The following is a 24,476-nucleotide window of genomic DNA, read 5'->3' as shown; positions in this document are numbered from 1 at the left end:
TCTGCAAGTTATTACTTCTGTTTTATATATGGAACAGTTAAGGCACGAACAGGTTAAGTAACAACTTGCCCAAAGTCACACAGCAAACGAGTGGCAGAGTAGAGAATTAGTCTCCAGAAACCATTAGTCTCCAGAAACCATTGACAATTAGTCTCCAGAAACCATTGCCATTACAGATATTTTTAAATCTATAGCAGGATTGATGGAGTATGAGATATAAAAATTAGCTAAAAAGCCAAGAGATAAACTAAAATGTAATTTTTAAAAACAAATAATCCAAAAGAAGGACAGGAAAGGGCGATTAGGGCAACAAAAACAACAATAAAACCAGGGAACCTATCAAACCAATAAAATAATAGCTCTAAATCCAACTAAGTCTATAATTACATAAAATGGCAGAAATTGTCAGAACAGATAAAAATAAATCAAGACCCAAGTGTGTGCTATCTGCAGAGTACAATTTAAATATAAATTCACAAATGGGATGAGAACAATTGGATGGGGAAGATGCACAATCCAAACAACATGCCTAAAAAGGCTGAGTGCCTGTATTAATAATAGACTTCAGGAGGGAGTCTCACCAGAGACATTTCATTGTGACAAAGCAGCCAGTTCATCAGGAAGACATAACAAACATGGAAGTGTTTTCACTCATAACAGACCTTTAAAGATATGAAGCAAAAATTGAATGAGTCAGAGAAAGTCTTTCCATAATCATAGTTGAAGAACTCAACACCCCTTTTCTGCAAATGATAAAACATCTTAATGAAATAGATGATCTGAGCAGTGCGGTCAGCCACTTGACCTAATTGATATCTAGAGAACACAACACACAATAACTGCGTTATACATATTCTTTTCAAGTGCACATGACATGTTCACTGAGATATAAAATAGGTTGGGATGTAATACAAGTCTCAAATTTGAAATAATTGATGTTTTACAAACTACACTCTTTGGCTAGAGTTAATTCAAGTAGAAATCAGTAAAAGTGAGATATTTATAAAGAGATTAATAACTTGAAACGCTAATGTTAGAGAAAAAAAGGCTCAAATCAGGGATCTAAAGTTCCACTTTAAGAAGCTAGCCAAAAAAAAAACAAAAAAAAACAAAAAACAAAAACAAAATAAACCCAGGTAGAAGGAGGAAAGTAATAGAGATAAAAGCAGAAATCAACAAAGTAAAAAACAGGCAATACAGAAAATTAAAGCTCAAAGTTGCTTCTCTGAAGATGAACAAAAATTGATAAACCCTTTATGGCAGTACCACACAGTTTTGATTCCTATAGTTTTATAGTAAGTCTTGAAATCAGGTAGTGTAAATCCTCCAACTTTGTTCATTTTCAAGATTGCTTTGAATATTCTAATTCAAAAAGTCCTGAAGCAGGGCTTCCCTCGTGGCGCAGCAGTTAAGAATCCGCCTGCCAATGCAGGGGACACAGGTTCGATCCCTGGTCCGGGAAGATCCCACATACCATGGAGCAGCTAAGCCCGAGCGCCACAACTACTGAGCCTGCGCTCTAGAGCTCACGAGCCACAGCTACTGAGCCCATGAGCCACAGCTACTGAAGCCTGCGTGCCTAGAGTCTGTGCTCCACAACAAGAGAAGCCACAACAATGAGAAGCCCACACACCAAAACGAAGAGTAGTCTCCGCTCACCACAACTAGAGAAAGCCCACATGCAGCAACGAAGACCCAACGCAGCCAAAAATAAATAAAGTAAATAAATTTTTTTAAAAATTTAAAAAAAAAAAAAAAGCCCTGCAGGGATTTGAATTGATATATTGAATCTGTATATCAACTTGGGGAGAATTGATATCTCAAAAAGATAGAGTCCTCTAATCCATGAACCTGGTATATCTATTCATTTATTTAGGTATTCTTAAATTCCTCACAGTAATATCTTACAGTTTTCAGTGTACAGATCTTGCATATCTTTTGTCAGTTTTAACCTCAAGTATTTCATATTATAAATAGGATTATTTTTAATGTCAGTTTCCAATTATTTGTTGCTAGTATATAGAAATATAATTGATTTTTGTATATTAATCTTTTATTCTACAGGCTTGCTAAACTCACTTATTAGTTCTAGAAACATTTTGTCGATTCCATAGGATTTTCTACATGTATGATCATGTCTATGAAAGTCAGTTTTACTTCTTTTCCAATCTTCTTTTTAATCTTTTTTTTTTTGTTTTTCGCCTTCTTGAACTGGCTAGAACCTCTAATAAATATTGAATAAAAGTTGCAAGAGCAACTATTCTTATGTTTTTCCTGATATTGGAGAAAAAACATTAATTATGTTAGTCCTAGGTTTTTCATAAACGTCCTTTATCAAATTGAGGACGTTCCTTTCTATTCCTAATATCCTCAGAATTTTTTTTATCAGAAATGGATGTTGGATTTTTTCAAATCTCTCCATCTGTTGAGATGATCATAAGATTTTTCTTTTTTAGTTTCTTTTTCAGTTTGCTAATATGATGAATTAACTATTTTTATTTCATTCAGTTTATTTAAACTGAAAAAAAAACCCAGTTCACCCATTTCACCCACCCCCCACCTCTGGCAACCACCAATCTGTTCTCTGTATCTGTGAGCTTGACTTTTTTTAATAGTTTATTTTTAGATTCCATATATAAGGGAGATCATACGGTATTTGTCTTTTGCTGTCTGACTTATTTTACTTAGCATAATGCCATCAAGGTCCATCCATGTTTAAATGGCAAGATTTCATCCTTTTTTATAGCTGGATAATATTCCTGTATGTATGTGTGCATGTGTGTGTAGACCGGAGTTTCTCTGTACATCCATTGATGGATATTTAGGTTGTTTCCCTGTGTTGGCTGTTGTAAGTAGTGCTCCAGTGAACGTGGAGGTGCATTTATCTTTTCAAATTAGTGTTTTTGTTTTCTTCAGATAAATACCCAGTAGTGAAATTGCTGGTTCATATGATAGTTCTAGTTTTAATTTTTTGAGGAACCTCCATACGGTTTTACAAAGTGGCTGCACCAGTTTACATTCCCACCAACAGTGCACAAGGGTTCCCTTTTCTCCACATCCTTACCAACACATTATTATTATTATTTTGGCTTTTGACCAATCTTCTTTTATCTTATTTTTTAAATTTTTTAATTTTATATTGGAGTATAGTTGATTTACAATGTTGTGTTAGTTTCAGGTATACTACAGCAAAGTGGTTTAATTGTACAAATTCATATATCTATTCTTTTTCAGATTCTTTTTCCATATAAGTTATTACAGAGCATTGAGTAGAGTTACCTGTGCCATACGTAGGTCCTTGTTGATTATCTATTTTATATATAGTAGTTTGTGTATGTTAATCCCAACCTCCTAATTTATCCCTCCTCCTCCCCCACCTTTCCCGTTTGGTAACCATAAGCTTGTGTTCTAAGTCTGTGAGTCTGTTTCTGTTTTGTAAATAAGTTCATTTTATCATTTTTTTAGAGTCCATATGTAAGTGACATCATAAGATATTTGTCTTTCTCTGTCTGACTTACTTCAGTTAGTATGATCATCTCTAGGTCCATCCATGTTGCTGCAAATGGCATTATTTCATTCTTTTTTATGACTGAGTAATATTCCATTGTGTATATATACCACATCTTCTTTATCCATGCCTCTGTCGATGGATATTTAGGTTGCTTCCATGTCTTGGCTATTGTGAATACTGCTGCTGTGAACACTGCTGTGCATGTATCTTTTTGCAGTTTTTGTCTTTTCTGGATATATGCCCAGGAGTGGGATTGCAGGATCATATGGCAGCTCTAGTTTTTAAAGAACCTTCATACTGTTCTCCATAGTGGCTGTATCAATTTACATTCCCACCAACAGTGTAGGAGGGTTCCCTTTTCTCCACACCCTCTCCAGCATTTATTATTTGTAGACCTTTTGATGATGGCCATTCTCACCAGTGTGAGGTGACACCTCATTGTAGTTCTGATTTTCATTTCTCTAATAATCAGTGACGTTGAGCATCTTTTCATGTGCTTTTTGGCCATATGTATGTCTTTTTTGGAGAAATGTCTTTTTAGGTTTTCTGCCCATTTTTAAATCAGATTGCTTATTTTTTTGTTTTTTTGGCTGTTGAATTGTGTGAGTTCTTTATATATTTTGGATATTAGCCACTTACCAGGTATATGATTTGCAAATATTTTCTCCCATTCAGTTGGTTGCCTTTTCATTTTGTTGATCGTTTCCTTTGCTGTGCAAAAGTTTTGTTCTTCTTTCTCAAGATTGTTTTGGCTATTCAGGGTCTTTGATGTTTCCATACAAATTTTTCGACTGTTCTATTTCTCTGAAAAATGCTGTTGGAATTTTGATAGAGATTGCCTTGAATTTGTATATTGCTTTGGGTAGCATGGACATTTTAACAATATTAATTCTTCCAATCCATGTGCACGAAATATCCTTCCATATATTTGTGTCTTCTTCAATTTTAAATGTTAAAATATCTTTGCATTCCTGGGTTAAACCCCACTTGGTCATGATGTATTTCCTTTTTTATATATTGGATTCATTTTGCTAAAATTTTCGTAAGAATTTCGAGATCTATGCTTATGAGAGCTATTGGTCTGTCATTTTGTTTGTTTTTGTTTTAATGACTTTGGTTTTGGTATCAGGATACTCCTGGCCTCATAGCATGAGCTGGGAAGTGTTTTGTTCTCTTCAGTTTTCTAGAAGACTTTTTGTAGGATTGGTATTTTTTCTTCCTTAAATGTTTGCTCAAACTCACCAGTAAAGCCATCTGGGCTTGAAGTTTTCTTGGTGGAGAAGTTTTTAACTACAAATTCAATTTTTAAAATAGATATGGGGCTATTCAGGTTTCCTACCTCTTGTTGGGTGATATTTGTTAGTGTGTATGTCCCAAAGAACTGGTCGATTTTGTCTAAGTTGTCAAGTTTATTGGAAAAAGTTGTTTATAATGTTCCCTTATTATTCTCTTGATGTCTAGTGATAGTAGGGTCTCTAGTGATGTTTCCTCTATCATTTCTGAAATTGGTAACTTATATCTGCTCTTTTTTTCCTCATCAGTCTTGCTAGAGTTTAATCAATTTTACTGCTCCCTGCAAAGAACCAGCTTAAAATTTTATTGATTTTTCTCTCTTTATTATTTTTCTGTTTTCTACAATACTTAACAGATTTTTACTCTGATCTTTATTATTTCCTTTCTTTTGCTTACTTTTGTTTTACCTTGCTCTTGTTTTTCCAGTTTCTTAAGATGGAAGCTGAAGTCATTGATTTCAGATATTTCTTCCCTAGTGGATTTTAGTGTAAATTTTCCTTTTACTCTCAGCTGCATTTCACACATTTTGATGTATTTCATTTCATTTTCATCATGTTCAAATGCTGCCTAATATCCCTTTTTATATCTTCTTTGAAATCATTTACATTATCATATATGTCATATATATATATCATCATATATTATTTAGAAAGCATATTTAGAGATTTTCCAGACCTCTTTATGTTATTGATTTCTAATTTAATCCCATTTTGGTCAGAGAAAATACAAAACTTGAATTCTTTTAAATTTATTGAGGCTTGTTTTATGGTCTGTATATGGTCTATCTTGGTGAATGTTCTGTATGCACTTGGAAAGGATGTTTATTCTGCCCAGTGTATAAACTAGGTCAGGTTGGTTGATAGTCTTGTTCAAGTCTTCTCTATCCCCCAGTTTTCTGAATACTTGTTGTACCTCAGGAAGAGTGTTGAAGTCTCTGGCTGTAATTGTGGGCTTGTCTATTTCTCCTTGCCATTTTATCAGTTTTTGCTTCATGCATTTTGAAGCTTTCTTACTTTGTGCATAAATGTTTAGGATTGCTGTGTCCTTTTGATGAATTTATCCTTTTATCATTGTGAAATGACCTTCTTTATCCCTTATCTATTCTTTGCTCTAAAATATACTTTGTCTTATGTTACTATATTCACTCCAGCTTTTTTTTTTTTGATTAGTGTTAACATGTTATATCTTTTTCCACCTTTTACTTTTAACCTATGTATGTCTTGGTATTTAACGTGGGCTTTATTTTAGTGGTTGCTTAGAGTTTATGATGTATATATTTAATTTTTGCCAGTCTACCTACCACTTAATGCATAGTATAAGAACCTTAAAGTACTATACTTCCAGTTCCCCCCTTTGGCCTTTGTCTATTGGCATATATTTCTACATATGTTAGAAATCCCACACTACATTGTTACTATGCTTACTTACAGTTATTATCTTTGAAAGAGATTTAAATGTTTACCCCTGTAGTTATCTCTTCCAGTGCTTTTCATTCCTTTATGTAGATTCATCTGATTATCACTCTCCTGCCTGAGGGCATTCCTTTTCTATCCTTGTAGTACAGGTCTACTGATGATGAACTCTTCCCATTTTTGTATGTCTGAAAATGTCTTTATTTCAACTTCCTGTTTTTTTGTTTTTGTTTTTTGTGTGTGTGTGGTACACGCGGGCCTCTCACTGTTGTGGCCTCTCCCGTTGTGGAGCACAGGCTCTGGACGAGCAGGCTCAGCGGCCATGGCTCAAAGGCCTAGCCACTCCGCGGCATGTGGGATCTTCCCGGACCGGGGCACGAACCCGTGTCCCCTGCATCGGCAGGCGGACTCTCAACCACTGCGCTACCAGGGAAGCCCAGGATGTTTTTTAATATATCTTCCATGTCTTTATATAACATATTTAATCTTCCCTGTGGCTATATGGAATACAGTATAATAACTATTAACGTTCTATCTGCCAATTCTAACATCTCTGCCAGCCCAGGGTTGGTTTTGCTTGATTAGTTTTTCTCCTTATTGTGGGTTGTATTTTCCTGCTTCTTTGCATGCCTAGTCTTTGATTGGATGCCAGATACTGTGATTGGGTGCTGAATATCTCTGTATTGCTGTGAGCACCATTGAGCTTTATTCTGGGACCCAGTTAAGCTATGTGGAAACAGATTGGTCTTTTCAGGCTTTGCTTTTAAGATTGGTTAGGCAGGACCAGAGCAGTGTAGGGTAGGCCTAATTCTTCTCTGCTACTGAGGCAAGACCCTTCAGAGCATTCTACCCAATGCCCATGGATTATGAGATTTTTCTAGTCTGGCTGTTGGGAGTGAGCCCTGTTCTCCAGCTGGTGTGAGCTTCGGTCTGATCCTTTCAGGTGATTTTTTTCTTCCCACCTGTGCACTGGTGAGGACTCTGGGGTCCCTGCAGCTGTCTGGAGTCCTCTCTGTGCAGTGCTCCTCTACACTTCTCTTCCTGAAAACTCCAGCCACCGTGGCCTTCCCAGGCTCTCAGGTCTGCCTCTGCCCTCAGGGAGCCCACGAGGCTCACCTGGTTTCCCCACCTTGCTCCTCAGAAACTCTCAAGGCAGTAAGCTGGGCAGATGTGGGGCTCACCTTGTTTTCCATCCCTAAGGAGTCACTCTCCTTTGTTACCTGTTGTTCGGTGTCTTGGAACTTATTGTTTCATATATTTAGTGCCTTCCTGGTTGTTTCAGGTGGGAAGGTCAGTCTAGTCCCTGTTCCTCCATCTTGGCCAAAATCCGAAGTCCTTCCGCTGTGTTGACTTAGACTAGTCAGCGCCTGTTTCTGGAAGCAGAATGGGGGCATGCCCACCCACACCTCAGTGCCACACAGCAGGGGAGAGGTGGAATGGATGCTGGGAGAACCCACCAGTGTCCACCATAAAGTCTTTTGTACCTGGAAGAAGTAATGTTTAGAAGCAACTCAGCATCCATCTACAGATGCTTACTTTAGTAAAAAGTCATAGATACATCATATGTGATGCACTAATAAAAGGGATGTTGTTAAATGAAAAAGCACATTGCAGGCTAGTGTACAAGATTATATGCTGTTTGGGTAAACATAGAGGTGAGGAATAAGAATCTGTATTCATGCTTATTTATAGATGTGTAAAGAAAGTAGACAGATATGTAAGGAAATAAAAGAAATGGTTTTCTGTGGGGAGAATAAATGAGAACTAGGCAGATTGTGTACAGGGATAAGGAGAAGCTACTAAATGTCTTTCTAATACATGCTGATTTTTGAACAACATAGATATATTACATATTAAGAAAAATAAATCCAAACATAACAATTTCTTGGAGAATTCAGGGAGATAGAAGAATATTTACAATGAAAGCAAGATTTAAATAAGTATGCACATTAAGTATTACAACTCTAAAACATATATACAAGTGTACAAAGAGTATAAAGAAAGGCAGAAAAATTAAAAATTTATCTGCTAGATTGATGAAGGTTTTATGTTCCAGCTGTTGTAATGATTGTAAACATTTATTGAAAGATAACTAAATTAGTGAAAATAAGTAAATGCAAAATAACTGGTAGGAGTTAAAATTAAATCTGTCTTCCTCCACTTCATCAGAATTGAGTCCAGCAGAGCTTGGCACCCTGCCCTGTGAGCCCTGGACCCTCAGCACACACCCAGCTCCACTGGCCTCAGGAAAGTTTAAACACATAGGGCTCACAAAGGCTGTGCTGTCAGCCCACACACAGAAGGAAGAACAGAGTTATGTGGATCAATTCCGGGACAAGATTCTGTCATCACCTTACAGCTCCTATCTTCAGCAAGAAAGCAGAAGCAAAGCTAAATATTCAGATGTTCAAGGTAGTTAAATTTTTAAAAATATATTCCCTTTATCAACATAGTTTTCAAATTTATAAATCATACGTGAGTACTGGGAGATACGGAGTGGAGTATAGGAGTTTTGCTTTGCTTGTAAGAAACTGATTGAGAGATACTGAAATAAGTTTATTTTATAGCAACAGCTTTTACCCAGGATCTTGTTCATCTTTTTAGAGCAATTTTCTGTCATCCCTGTAGTGGACATAGTTACTATCAGCCAATGTTTATTCCTTGTAAAATCTACTTAGAATTATCTATCAACATTGTCCTTCTCTTCCGTTCTGGGTTAGTTTTCTGTAACACGCCTTCCTCTTTACCCTTCAGGAGATTCTGCTTCCAAGCCTACCCAATCCGCTAGTTGCAGGAAGGGGAAGCACAAGCGTAAGAAGCTGCTCATGTGGTCGGACAGAAAGGAAACTAAGGATGACTTCTGTCCCCACCTCGTAGGAGAGGCCCAGGATGGACAGCCCTGGTGCCCTTCCTCCACCTCCTCTCCTCGTGCCTCTGGCCCATCGCTCCCGGCTGCACTGGTGGTTCCCAGCCAGGCACTTTGCCTCATCCAAGCCCTTCCCTTCCCAACCGTGACCTCCCTGGGGAGAGAACGTGCAGCCTCAGAAACTGTGCTGCAGAGTCTGCCTGCAGAGCCGCCTTTCCCCAATGGCTTGCAATCTTTCCCAGCTCTGCCCTCTGCTTGCTTAGATACTTGTATGAACATCTTCCTGCATGACCCCCCTATCTGTCCTCTCTTGTTACCACCATTCTCCCCATATCCATTCTTGGGAGCAGCAGCCTCTTCTGAAATACCCGCCTCGGTATCAGCAGTGGCTCCAAATCCAGGCCCACCATCTTCAGCCATCAGCCAAAGGAGCGGCGAGGGAAAGTGGGGGACCCAGAATGAAGGGCACCCCCTCATTAACTCAAAGAGCAGCTCCCCGCTCCAGCTCGACCTGCTGCAGGAGGACAGGCCCAGATCCTGTGCATCCCCAGAAGCTGAGTATGTAAGTGACACTAACTCTCAACACACAAGAGAGAAAATAAATGTGCGTCCTCTTATTAAAATTAAGGTTTTTGCACTGAGGCTCAAGGCTAATGGCCTAGATGGGTAACTGTATTACAGCTGAGGTTGAGACTTTGTTCTGCAGAAACATGCAGTATATCCTTCAGACTCCATTTTAAAAGCTGCAGTGAAAGAATCTGCTGTGTCCTGAGTTCTTACATACTTTGCGAGGTTTTCCCCAAAGTGCTATCTTTCAGATTTTCTTTGTGAACTGGATTTCCCCTCTGCTTTAAAATTTTATATCCAGGTATTAAACTTAAGTGTGCATTGCCTATAAAATGTGTTTTCTTACTTACAACTGGGGTTATGGGCTAGTTAGACAGGAACAAGCCATACTGATAAGACATGAATTTAGCAATTTTACTTTTTCAGACACAGCTGTAGGACACCAGGTCTGTGTGGCGGGGGTAGGAGCTCATTTTTGTCATTAATTATCAGTAAAGTAGTCAGTTTATATAGTTTTATACTTACACATGTCATTTTTTTAAACGAAAAATTTTTGGTCACTTTCCTTTAACTTTTCATCTCTTTACTTAAAAAGGCATTCTCAGATTTATTTGTCAGATTACATTTTGGGATAAGACTTTCCTATACTTAAGTATAGGATCCAAGACAAGTGTGAGTATTTATGCAAAGTTTTTCTTCAGTCTTCCCTTCAAGGTATAATGATGATTTTAAACAAATGTTCAGAATCTGATGATCCAAATCAAGAAAGTATGCTCAATTTTGAAAGCCTGATATTAGTACACTTGCTAGAAATCTAATGCAAAGCCTGGGCTACAGAATCAGACCTGGCTTCCAATCCCGGCTCTGCCACAGGTTAGGTGGGTTATAGCTTACACAAGTTATTTAACCTTTCTATGCCTTTGTTTTCTTATTTGAAAAATGGAAAGATTAAGACTTCATGGCTTTTTCTAAGGACTAAATTAAGTAATATTTATATAGCCCTTCTCCCCATGCAGTATAAGCTTAGGATAGCTGGAACATGGTTTTGTTCACTATTCTTTACTAGTGTTTTGAACAATTCTTAGAACATATAAAGTGTTCAATATATGTGTTCTGAATGACAAAAAATAATAATAAAGCACATACCTGTGTTGTTCCTGGAATGTAATAGGTGTTCAAAAAGCAGTAGTATCTTTAATATTATAAATAAAGGAACTTTGGCCACATTCCTGGGGGCAGGCTGAAAATGTTTTACTTCTCGGTTATGTATATACCTTTTTTTCTGTTTAACATGTGAAGTTGAAGATCTGCCAGTTATTTTGTAACAGGATGCTTGAGATGTTCAAATCTTTTCTTGTGTCCTTACTTTCTAGCAGCCTGTCAGTCCCAACAGTGAGAATAAGAACGATCATTTTACTACCAGTGAACTGTCTACAGTGTCACTGCACGAGGCTTCTCTGCCGGGAACTGGTTCTGCAGCAGCAGGTAGTGGATCAAAATGACACATTCTTCACACTTTGTGGTCAGGAGGTGACTAGGTAACAGGTTGTCTGGTTTCGGTCCTGGCGTGAAAGTAAAGTATTTTTTTTCTTTTTGTAAGCTTTTTTGGGGTATGTTTACATATAATAAATTCACCAGATTTAGGGGTACAAATCAAGAATTCTCACAGATTGTCTACATTAGTGTAACCGCCACCACCACCGTCACCATATAGAACGTTTCCAGACTGACCGTTCGCAGTCTGTCTGCCGCCCTGATCCTCCACCTCCTGGCAAGCGCTGGTCTGCTTTCTGTCACTTTAATGCTGCTCTTTCTGTAACTTCATATAGATCGACTCATCCAGTTTGCAGTCTTTTGTGTCACCATAGTGCTGTTGAGATTCATCCTTATTGTGTATATCAGTAATTTGTTCCTTTTTATTGCCAAGTGAAATTACATTGTATGGATAGCGATTCATCGTTGATGGTTATTCGGTTGTTTCCAGTTTGGGGCTATTATGAATAATGCTGTTGTGAACATTAGTGTATGAGTCTTTTTGTCGACATATGTTTTCATTTTTCTTGGGTGAATACCTCAGAGTGAAATTGCTAGGTCACATCGTTAGTATACGGTTAACTTTATAAGAAACTGCCAACTGTTTTCCGAAGTGGCTGTACCGTTTGCATTCCTATCAGCCACATATGAGAGCTCCAATTGCAACGCATCCTGGCCAACACTGGGTATTGTCCATCATTTAAACTTTAGCCATTCCAGTGTATACACAGTGATACCTCATTGTGGTTTTATTGACTGTTGATTAATGGTGATGGCTGTCTTCTTGTGTACTTATTTGCGGGAGTCCAGCTCCTGCAGGTCCAGGAATACCCGAGGGATGGACAGCGTCGGCGAGGGGAAGTTAAATAAATCAATAACACTGTATGTACAAGCATGGTCTCACATTTTATTTTTTCACAGTCAGATTTATATACCCTAAGTGATTACATCATCAGGTGCTTAGCTAAAACCTCAGAAAATATTCACAATAGATTGTACCTAATATTTCTAGATGTACTTTTAAAGTAATTCTAAAGGTTCTCAAAACATCATTGTTTTTTCTTAGAGTAGGTTCAATCCGTACTAATAACAAAGCCAAGCTAATATGTAACAAGCCATTAAAAGAAACTATGAAGGAGGAAGTTTCCTGAACTTTCCTATGTGTCCCAGAGGTCCGCATGGACAAGTCTTAACAATGTACCCCTAAATCATCTACAGTATAGTTCACAATTTAATCTATCACTGTGTTCTTCTGGGCAAGAAGCTTTGTCTGAATGGACGAGTCAACAATTCCAATGTTGGCAGTCGACTCTGTATGATTAATTTATCCTTATACCAGAACCAACAATACCCATAATCATTTATTATTCCCACGTAGGGCCATTGTTGTTTTATTATTGGTGTTTTCCATAGAAAGAACCCTACATTTCTAGGTTGTTTGTTTTTTCTCCCACCAGCCAGGGGCTGTTGTTAAAAAGTCCCAATTCGTAGGTTTTGGTTTGGGAGGGGGAAGAGGATGTTTTACATGGTTAAGCTTGGGACGGGGGGCAAATCCCCCATGTACTTTTTCAAGGCAGAAGCACAAAATTACAAAACAGATCAGAAGAGATGTAGTCAGCTTCCTGGGTGCAGCACTGCCCTGCAGCGCTGTCTTGGTGTTGTTCCATGACCCTGTCATGGCACAGAGGCTCCAGGTTGGCTGCCAACACTTATTTGCCATTCATATGTGTTCACATCTGTTGCTTGTTTTGTGGGGGTGGTTTGTTAGTTTTCTTATTGAGTAGTAAGAGTTCTGTATACATTCTGGATACAAGTCTGTTATCAAATACTTGTTTTGCAAAAATTTCTTCCCTGTTGTGTGCCTTGCCCTTTTTTTAATCTTTTATTTTTATGTTCATTTTGAAGACCAAATGTTTTAAAATTTTGATGAACTTCAGTTTATCAGTTTTTTCTTTTGTAAGTTGTGCCTTTTATGTCCTTTTTAAAGAAGTCCTTGCCTAACTAGAAGTCACTAAGATGGTCTCCTGTTTTCTCTTGGAAATTTTAGAGATTAAGCTTCTATAGAGCTAAGTCTGTGATCCGTTTTTAGTTACTTTTTATATATGGTGTGAGCTCACCTCCTCTCATAGGCACACCAGAATTGCCACTATTTACGGAACACCTGTCGATGAAAAAGACCAGAACCTACTGCAAAAGATCTTCTACAACTAAAGATTTAAAGAAGGAACCACGAGATGGGTAGGTGGTGGGGAGTCACAGTATAGGCAAGACCCATAACGCTGGGTGGGTGACCCACATATGGAAGAATAATTACAATTGCAAGGTTCTTCCCAAGGAGCAAAAAGTCTGAGTCCCACATTGGGCCCCCCAGCCTGGGGGTTCTACTCCAGGAAGATGAGCCCCCAGAACTTTTGGCTTTGAAGCCCAGCAGTGCTTACTTTTGGGAGAGCCAGAGGGCTGTGGAAAATAGATACTCCACTCTTAAAAGGCTCACACAGAATCTCACCCACTCCAAGACCCAGGGCAGAAGCAGTAATCTGAAAGGAGCCTGGGTCAGACCCACATGCTGATCTTGGAGAGTCTCCCCAAGAGGCAGGAAGCGATTGATTGGAGCTCACCCCTGGGGACATAGGCATTGGTGGCAGCCATTTCTCGGAGCTCGTTCTGCCACATGGACTCTGTTGCTGGCAAGTGCCATTTGGGAATCCTTGTTGTAGCTTATTAGCCACAGGACCCAGCCCCACCACGCCCCCCAGCCCTAAGGCACCAGGACTGGGACGCCTCAGGCCAAGCAACTAACTGGGCAGGGACACAGCCCCACCCAACAGCAGACAGTCAGCCTTAAGACCCCCTGAGCCCACACCTTCCCCTGGACACAGCCCTGCCCACCAGAGGACCAAGGACCAGGCTCTACACACCACTGGGCAGGCACTAGATCTGGGACATCCAGGGCCCTGCACACAGAGACCCTGAGACCTAGCTCCACCTACCAGCGGGCACGTACCAGACCCAGAATCCCCTATCCCAGCCACCGATGAGCCTGTTCTAGCCTTGGAACCAGCCTCACCCAACAGTGGGCGAACACCAACCCCAGGACAACCACAGCCCCGTAGCCTGTGGACCTAGCCTACACACCAGCAACCAACCTACTGGATACACAGAAATAAAAATAGCATGTTAGGCAAAATGAGGCAACAGAGGAACATGTTCCAAGCAAAGGAATAAGATTTAAACCCCAGAAGAGCTAAGTGAAGTGGAGATAGTCCATCTACCTAAGAAAGAGAGTTCAAGGTAATGATTGTAAAGATGATCAGAGAACTCAGAAGAAGAATGGATGAACAGAGAGAGAAATTAGAAGTTTTTAGCAGTTAGAAAATATAAAGAACAACCAAACAGAGGTGAAGAATACAATCATTGAAATGAAAAATACACTAGAAGGAATCAACAGTAGACAAAATGGTACAGAGGAATGGACCAGTAAGGTGGAAGACAGAGTAGTGGAAATCACTGAAGATGAACAGGAAAAAGAATAAAAAGATGTGAGGACAGTTTGAGACATCTGGCACAACACCAGGCATACTAACATTCACATTTTTGAGGTTCCAGAAAGAGAAAAGAGAGAGAACGGGGCAGAGAATGTATTTGAAGATATAATAGCTGAATATATCCCTAACCTGGGAAAGGAAACATATCCAAGTCCAAGAAGAGCAGAGAATCACAAAGAGGACCACACGAAGGCAAATTGCAATTAAAATGGCAAAAATTAAGGATAAATAGAGAATATAAAGAAATAATAAGTGGGAACTTCCCGAGCATGGGGAAGGAACTGGATATACAAGTCCATGAAGCTAAGAGAACACCTAATTACCTCAACACAAAAAGACCTTCTTCTCCAAGACACATCATATTAAAACTGTCAAAAGTCAATGGCAAAGAAAGAATTTTAAAGGCAGCCAGGGGAAAAAGGATGATAACCTGCAAAGGAACCCCCATTAGGCTATCAGCAGTTTTCTCAACAGAAACACTCTAGGCCAAGAGGGAGTGGAATGACACTCTCAAAATACTGAAATATAAAAACTGTCAGCCAAGAATGCTCTATGCAGCAAAGTTACCCTTCAGATATGAAAGAGAAATAAAGGCTTTCCCAGACAAACAAAAGCTGAGGAAGTTCATCACCACTAGACCTGCCTTACAAGAAATGTTCAAAGGAGCTCTTCTGCCTGAAATGAAAAGGCAAAAGTACACAAAAACTTGAGTTAGGTAAAATAGAATCAGAAAAATCACAACTCAGTCAGAATAGGTTTTTAAACACATTATTACAGCATAAAAGTTAAAAAGAAGGAAAGCAGTAAAAATAACTATAGCTACTTCAATTTGGTAACAAACTCACAACTTAAAAAGGGATAATTTATGACAACTAGAACATAAAAGGGGAAGACAAAAAGGAGAGACCTGTATAGGTAAGTGAAGATAAGGTGCTCTCAGCATAAAAAGGACTATTTTTTCTATGAGATATTTTATGCAAACCTCATGGTAACCACAAAACATAAATCTAGAGCAGAGACACGAAACATAAAAAAAAAAAAAAAAAGGAAACTGAGAAAAACATCATACAAAACCACCAAACCAAAATGGCAGGCAGAAACACAAGGAAAAGAAACAATGGGGAAATAGAGCAAACAGAAAACAAAAGATTAAAAGGCAGTACTAAGTCCTCATTTGCCAATAAAATAATCACCATGAGTGTAAATGAATTGAATTCATCAATCAAAAGACACAGAGTGGCTGGATGGATTACAAAACAAGACCCAACTATACACTGCCTCCAGGAGACCCATCTCAGCTCAAGAGACAAACGTAGACAAAAAAGAAGGGATGGAAGATGATACTCCAAGCAGATGGCAGCCAAAAGAAAGTGGTATAGCCATACATATATCAGACAAAATAGACTTCAAGCCAAAAAAGGTAACAAGAGACAAGATGGACATCATATAATGATGAAGGGGACAAGTCATCAGGAAGATATAACAGTTATTAATATTTATGCACCTAGCATAGGCACATTAAAATATACAAGGCAATTATTAACAGACCTAAAAAGAGAAATTTGCAGCAACACAATAATAGTAGGGGACTTTAAAACTCCTCTTACATCAATGAATAGATATCCTGTGAACAAGGAAACAGTGGCCTTAAATGAAACATTAGACCAGATGGATTCATGGATTTGTAGAGTCAATTCAAATGCAGCAGAATACACATTCTTCTCAAGTCCACATAGAACTTTCTCAGGGATAAATCATCTGTTGGCACACAAAACAAGTCTCAGTGCATTTAAGAAGATGGAAATCATATCATGCATTTTTTCTAATCACAGTGGTGTGAAACTACAAATCAACTATGAAAAGAAAGCTGGAAAACTCACAAATATGTAGAGACTGAACAACATGCTACTGAACAACTATTGAGTCAATGAAGAAATCAAAGGAGAAATCAAAAAATACCTGAAGACAAATGACAATAGAACATGTCAAAGCCTATGGGATGCAGCAAAAACAATACTAAGAAGAAAGTTTATAGCAATCCAGGCCTACCTCAAGAAACAAGAAAAATATCAGTCTAACTTTATACCAAAAGGAACTAGAAAAAGAAGAACAAACGAAGCCCAAAGTCAGTAGAAGGAAGAACATAAAGATCAGAGTCAGAAGAAATGAAATAGACACAAAATTGACAGACCTTTAGCTAGACTCACTAAGAAACAAAGGGATAAAGCTCTGATAAAGAAAACCAGAAGTGAAAGAGGAGAAATATGATACCATAGAAATACAGGGGATTAGAAGAGTATATTGTGAACAGCTACATGCCAACTACCTGGACAACCTAGAAGAAATGGACAAATTCTTAGAATCATACAGCCTTCTAAGACTGAATCACGAAGAAATGGAAAATCTTGATAGATTGATTACTAGTAAAGAGAATGAAACAGTAATCAAAGACGTCCCCAAAAAACAGAAGTCAAGGACCAGACAACTTCACAGGTGAATTCTACCAAACATTCAAAGAAAGTTTAATACCTACACTTTTCAAAACTCTTCCAAAAAACTGAAAAGGGGGAAACACTTGCCAACTCATTTTACAAGGCCATCATTGCCTGATGCCAAAACCGGACAAGGACAGCACACACAAAAATAAAATTACAGGCCAATATCTCTGATGAACCTAAATGTAAAAACCCTCAAAAAAGGTTAGCAAATACATTTAAAGGATCATACATCATGATCAGGTGGGATTTATTCCAGGGATGCAAGGATGGTTCAGCATCCACAGATCAGTCAATGTGAAACACTGTGATTAACAGAAAGAAGGATAAAAATCAGATGATCATCTCAAGAGATGTGGAAAAAACATTTGACAAGATTCAATATCTATTTATAATTTTAAAAAACTCTCCATAAAATGAGTGTAGTAGGAACATACCTCAATATAGTAAAGACCGTGTATGACAGACCCACAGCTAACATCATACTCAGTGGTGAAAAACTGAAAGCTATCCTTCTAAGATCAGGAAGAAGGCAAGGATGCCAACTCTCATCACTCTTACTCAACATAGTATTGGAAGTCCTAGGCAGAGCAATTAGGCAAGAAAAAGAAACAGAAGGCAACCAAATTGGAAAAGAAGAAGGAAAACTAACACGATTTGTGGATGATATGATTTTATATATAGAAAACCCTAAAGATTCCACACACAAAAAAAACTACGAGAAGTAATAAATGAATATAGTAAATTTGCAGGGTACAAAATCAACGTACATAAACCTATTGTGTTTCTATACACTAAAAATGAACTAGCAGAAAGAGAAATTAAGAAAATCCCACAATCACAACAAAAAGAATAAAATATCTAGGAATGAATTTAACAAAAAGAGGTGAAAGACCTGTATACTGAAAAATATAAGAAATTGAAGAAGACTGAAATAAATGAAAAGATGTTCCATGCTCAAGGATTAGAAGAGCTAACATTGTTAAAATGTACATATTACCTAAAGCAATCTACAGATTCAGTACAATCCCTATCAAAATCCCAAGGGCATTTTTCACAGAAATAGAACAAAAAATTATAAAATGTATATGGAACCACAAAAGACCTCAAATAGCCAAAGTAATCCTGAGAAGAAAGAACCTTCTTTCTTCCTTCCCTGAGTTCAAGCTGTATCACAAAACTATAGTATTCAAAACAGCATGGTATTGGCAGAAAAACAGATACATAGCTCAGTGGAACAGAATTGAGAGCCCAGAAATAAACCCACACATATATGGACATATATGGACAATTAATTTATGACATAGGAGCAAAGAACATACAATGGAGAAAGGATAATCTCTTAAGTAAATGCCATTGGGAAAACTGGACAGCCACATACAAAAAAAGGAAACTAGACGCCTGTTTCACAGCATGCACAAAAATTAACTCAAAATGAATTAAAGACTTGAAAGTAAGACCCGAAACCATACAACTCCTAGGCGAAAACATAGGCAGTACACTCTTTGACATCAGTCTTAGCAATATCTTTCTGCTAATATATCTCCTCAGTGGAAACAAAAACTTCTGCACAGCAAAGAAAACCATTAACAAAATGAAAAGACAACCTACTGAATGCGAGAAGATATTTGCAAATCATAAGGGGTTAATATCCAAAATATATAAAGAACTCATACAACTCAACAACAAAAAAACCACACAACCCAATTAAAAAACGGGCAGAGGAGCTGAATAGACATTTTTCCAAAGAAGACATGTAGTTGGCCAACAAGCACATGAAAGGATGTTTAACATCACTAATTATTAGGAACTGCAGATCAAAACCACAAAGAGATTGTCACCTCATACCCATTAGAATGGCTGTTATCAAAAAGGCAATAAATCACAAGTATTGGTAAGGATGTGAAGAAAAGAAAACCTTCATACACTGTGGATGGGAACGTAAATTGGTGTTGCTGCTATAGAAAACATGGAGACTCCTCAAAAAATGAATAGAACTGCAGTATGATCCAGCTATTCCACTTCTGGGTATTTAGCCAAAGAAAATGAAAACACTAATTCAAAAAGATATATGCATCCCTCTGTTCATCACAGCATTATTTACAGTAGTCAAGATATGGAAACAATGTATGTGCCCATCAATGGATGAATGGATAAAGAAGTGATGTATATTAAATATATATTTTAAATTTTGAAATATATCTATATACAGTACACACAATGGAGTACTGTTAATCCATAAAAAAGAAGAAATCTTGCCATTTGCAACAAGATGGATGGACCTCGAGGGCATTATGCTAGGTGAAATAAAGCATAGGGGAAAGACAAATACTGTATGATTTCACTCTTGTGTAGAATATAAAAAACAAACAGACCGAAAAAATGAAGAAAAACACAAAAACAAATACTCTGTAGTTACAGAGAACAGAATAATGGTTACCAGAGGGAAAGGGGGGTACTAAATGGGTAAAGGGGGTCAACTGTATGGTAATGGAAACTACATTTTTGGTGATGAGCACGCTGTAGTGTATACAGAAGTAGAAATACAATATACACATGAAACTTATAAATGTCATAAACCAATGCTACCTCAATTTTTAAAAAAAGATTTAAAAATAAATAAGTTGTAGAATCAGTTTCTTAATTCCTACACAAAAGCCTGCTGGGATTTTGATTGACATCATGTTGAATCTACTGACCAATGTGGAAGGAATTATTATCCTAACAGTATTGAGTCCTCTGATCCACGAGTGTGATCTGTTTCTCTATTTATGTAGATCTTTAATTTTTCTCAGCAATGTTTTGTAGTTTTCAGTGTACAGGTTACACTTACTTTGCTAAATTTATCACTAAGGATTTCATAATTTTGATGCTATTGTAAATAGCATTTTAAAATTTCAATTTCCAATTGCTTGTTGTTAGCGTATAGAAAGCCAATCAAATTTTGTGTTTCGAACTTGTATTCTCAAAACTTGCTATAGTTTTACTTTTTCTTTTCTGATCTGTATGCCTTAATTTATTTGTCTTTCCTTTTTGGACTGGCTAGGCCCCCCAATATAGTACAGTAAGTCCCCTACATATGAACCTTCAAGTTGCGAATTTTCAAAGGTGGGAACGTGCGTTCCATCAGCATCAGGCGTGAGTGACATTGTAGCTTACACTCCATCTCCTACTGCTGACGGCCCTTCAGCTCTACCATCTCCCACCTCCTCTCCCTCCTTCAGTCAGTAGCTCTTCTTGCCTGTTCACTCGATGCCAGCCCCTGGATGCCAGCTGTTGTACTGGACTACTGTACTTTTCAAGGGACTGTACTGTAAGGTTAAAAATGTTTTCTTTATTTTTTGTGTCTGTTTTTTATGTATTATTTGTGTGAAAAGTATTATAAGCCTATTACAGCACAGTACTATATAGCCGATTGTGTTAGTTGGGTACCTCGCTAACTTTGTTGGACTTACAAACAAATTGGACTTAGGAACGTGCTTTCAGAACGGAATTCGTTCGTATGTAGGGGACTTACTGTATTGAATATAAATGGTTAGACAGACATTCTTGCCTTGTTCATCGTCTTAGGGGGAAATGTGTCACAGTTTCAGTAAGTATGACGTTAAATGTAGGTTTTCCTTAAATGGCCTTCAGTAAGATTGAGGAAGTTCCTTTCTGCTGCAGATTTACAGAGATGCTTTTTCTGCATCTATTTTTTTTTTTTTTTTTTTTTTTTTTTTTTTTTTTTTTTTTTTGGTGGTACGGGGGCCTCCCACTGTTGTGGCCTCTCCCGTTGCGGAGCACAGGCTCCGGACGCGCAGGCTCAGCGGCCATGGTTCAGTAAGTATGACGTTAAATGTAGGTTTTCCTTAAATGGCCTTCAGTAAGATTGAGGAAGTTCCTTTCTGCTGCAGATTTACAGAGATGCTTTTTCTGCATCTATTTTTTTTAAATAAATTTATTTATTTATTTATTTTTGGCTGCGTTGGGTCTTTGTGGCTGCACGTGGGCTTTCTTTAGTTGTGGTGAGCAGGGGCTACTCTTCGTTGCAGTGTGCGGGCTTCTCATTGCGGTGGATTCTCTTGTTGTGGAGCATGGGCTCTAGGCACGAGGGCTTCAGTAGTTGTGGCACACGGGCTCAGTAGTTGTGGCTCACGGGCTTTAGAGCTCAGGCTCAGTAGTTGTGGCACACGGGCTTAGTTGCTCTGCGACATGTGGGATCTTCCCAGATCAGGGCTCGAATCTGTGTCCCCTGCCTTGGCAGGTGGATTCTTAACCCCTGCCACCAGGGAAGTCCTTCTGCCTCTACTGAGATTAACCATATGGTCTTTCTCCCTTGTTCTGTTAATATGGTGAATTACATTAACTAATTTTCAAATATTAAATTAACCTTGTATTTGGTCATGCTATTTTATCCTTTTTATATATTACCGGATTCTATATCCTAATATTTTAAGGATTCTTGCACCTATTATGAGAAATATTGGTCCGTTGTCTTCTTTTCTTATGATGTCTTTATCTGGTTTTGGTATCAGGGTAATACTGGCCTAACAAAAGAAATGAGTTGGGCACTGTTCCCTCCTCTTCTGTTTTCTGGAAGAGTTTGTATTGAATTGATATTATATCTTCCTTAGTATGGTTGGTAGAATTCACCAGTGAAGCTATCTGGGCCTGAAGTTTTCTTTATGAAAGAGTTTTTAAAAACAAATTTGATTTTTTTAATAGGCATGGTTAATAGACTCAGGTTATCTATTTCTTCTTGAATGATCTTTGGTAATTTGTATCATTCAAGATGATACAAATCCATTGTCCATTTCATCTAAGTTGTTGAACTTATTGGCATAAAGTTATTTATAATAGTCCCTATCCTTTTAATGTCTTTAGAATTTATACTAATGTCTCCTCTCTATTTGCTGATATTATTACTTTTTCTTCATCATTCTGGCTCTATGTTTACCACTTTTATTAACTTTTCAAGGAAGCAACTTTTGATCTCATTGAGTTCATTTGCTATTTTTTTTGGTCTTGTATTTTATTGATTTCTGCTCTAATCTTTATTATTTCGTGTGTTTACTTTGGATTTTATTTACTCTTTTTCTAATTTCTTAAGGTGGAAGCTTAGAGCATTGATTTGAGACCCTTTTTTACCCTCCTAATGTAAACATTTAAGGTTTTATATTTCCCTCTAAGCACAGCTTTAGCTGCATCACTCAAATTTTTGTATGAGTGTTTTCATTTTCATTCAGTCCAAAATATTTTGTAATTTCCCTTATGTTTTCTTCTTTGACCATGGGTTATTAGACATGTATTTATTTCCTAATATTTGGGCATTTTCCAGGTATTTTATTGGTTTCTAACTTAATTGCAGTCAGACAACATTCTTTGTATTTTTTTAAATTTACTGAGGCTTGTTTAATAGTTCAGAATTTGGTCTGTCTTGATAAATGTTTCATATGACCTTGGAAAGAATGTGTGTTCTGCAGTTGTTGAGTAGCATCTTCTGTAAATGTAAATTTGGTCAAGTTGGCTGATAATGTTGATTCAGCCTTCTACATCCTAACTGATTTTCTATCTACTTGTTTTCTCAGTTATTAAGACAGGGCTGTTAACATGTCCACCTATAATTGTGAATTTGTCTATTTTTTTCTTGCTGTTCAATCAGTTTTTGCCTCATGTATTTTGAAACTCTATTATTAGTTGCATATACATTTAAGATTATGTGCTTTTGATGAATTGATTTCTCTATTATGAAATGTACCTTGCTTGATGTCCACTTTGTCTTATATCAGTGTAGCTCCTCCAGCTTTATTTTGATAGTGTTTACATGGCATATTTTTTTCCATCTTTTTACTTTTATCTGTGTCTTTATATTTAAAGTTGATTTCTGGTAACCAGTGTATGGTTGGGTATTGCTTCTTTATCTATGTGACAGTCTCTGACTTTTAATTGGAATACTTAGACCATTTACATTTAATATGATTATTGATATGATCAGGTTTAAATTAAATCTTCCATCTTGCTATTTGTTTTATGTTTGTCTCATTTGCTCTTTCTTCCTTTTTTCTCTTCCCCTCTTCCTTTTGGGTTAATTGTGTATTTATTTATTTATTTATTTTGCGGTACGCGGGCCTCTCACTATTGTGGCCTCTCCCGTTGCGGAGCACAGGCTCCGGACGCGCAGGCTCAGCGGCCATGGCTCACGGGCCCAGCCGCTCCGCGGCATGTGGGATCTTCCTGGACCGGGGCACAAACCTATGTCCCCTGCATCGGCAGGCAGACTCTCAACCACTGCACCACCAGGGAAGCCCAAATTGTGTATTTTTAATGATTCCATTTTCTCTCCATTATTGGCCTCCCAGCTATTCTTTTTTTTTTTTCCTTGTTTCCTTTTTTTTTTTTTTTTAGTCATTGCTCTAGGATTTACACATGCATCTTTTACTTATCCCAGTTTACCTTCACAAATTATACCTATTCTATCACTTTATGTCTAAGAACCTTAAAACAGAGTACTTCCATTTCCCCTCTTTTGTGCCATTTCCATCATACACTTTACTGCAACATGTATTATAAACCCCACAATGGAAGTTTTACTGTTTTTGCCTTAAACAATTACCTTTTAATGATGTTTTTCTAATGAGGAAAAATGCCTTTTATGTTTACCCATACCCTTTTTTTAAAAATTGGAGAGGTACTTTGTTTTGTTTTCTTTTAATTTTTTGAAAGTCAATGAGAAGGACCTTGAAGGGTCACATGCAAGATAGGAAAGGAATGATCCATGAGGCTCTATAACAGCCATAAAGCAATGGGCCTTGGGATGGATGGATGGCTTCTCTATTGTAACAGGAGGATGATGAGGAGAGAATGTAGATATGAGTAAGTTTATGTTTGGTATCAGGATGATGAATTTCCTTTCTAGTGGCTTCCTTTTTTTTTTCTTATAAAATAGGTGAGAGTGAGGGAGGAAACAGAGGAGTAGAAGATAATCCTGCTGGGGATAGACTAGTGTGCTGACCACAGAACTGTACCAGGATATGGGCTTTGTGATGATCCTTTGGTGGTGATGAATTTACTGTAGAACCAATGCAGCCTGTTTTACGTGACTTTCTCTATGCCTTTGGCTACTTGGGTTTAGATAAGAGCAGAACTGATAAGTGGCTTTATCAGAGTTACATTTTGATAGTTGTGGAAAATTAAAGGGAAAAAGAAGTCTCAGGTATTGCAGAGTGCTACTGAATGAATGATGGGCTTTGGGCTCTAAGCAGAACGGCTAAG

The 24,476-nt window shown here is 37.7% G+C and overlaps 1 protein-coding gene across 10 annotated transcripts in view; it reads left to right on the top strand.

Annotated features, from left to right (window-relative positions):
* The window catches only part of PER3 (period circadian regulator 3), a 69,983-nt gene that overhangs the window by 37,502 nt on the left and 8,005 nt on the right, over window positions 1–24,476 (top strand). For 8 of the 10 annotated variants that reach the window (XR_008616960.1, XM_028487892.2, XM_028487893.2 and 5 more), the window contains 3 exons: window positions 8,386–8,628; window positions 8,971–9,644; window positions 11,023–11,134. Coding sequence is in view for 9 of the 10 variants with exons in the window: in XM_028487892.2 (XP_028343693.2) it covers window positions 8,386–8,628; window positions 8,971–9,644; window positions 11,023–11,134 (1,029 nt within the window). In the remaining variant the exon portion in view is untranslated. The remainder of the gene's footprint in view (window positions 1–8,385; window positions 8,629–8,970; window positions 9,645–11,022; window positions 11,135–24,476) is intronic. The other 2 variants (XM_055083801.1, XM_028487891.2) reach the window with 2 other exon arrangements.

Source organism: Physeter macrocephalus, chromosome 3, assembly GCF_002837175.3.
Source record: "Physeter macrocephalus isolate SW-GA chromosome 3, ASM283717v5, whole genome shotgun sequence".
NCBI lineage: Eukaryota > Metazoa > Chordata > Mammalia > Artiodactyla > Physeteridae > Physeter > Physeter macrocephalus.
This window is presented reverse-complemented; position numbering and strand designations above follow the sequence as displayed.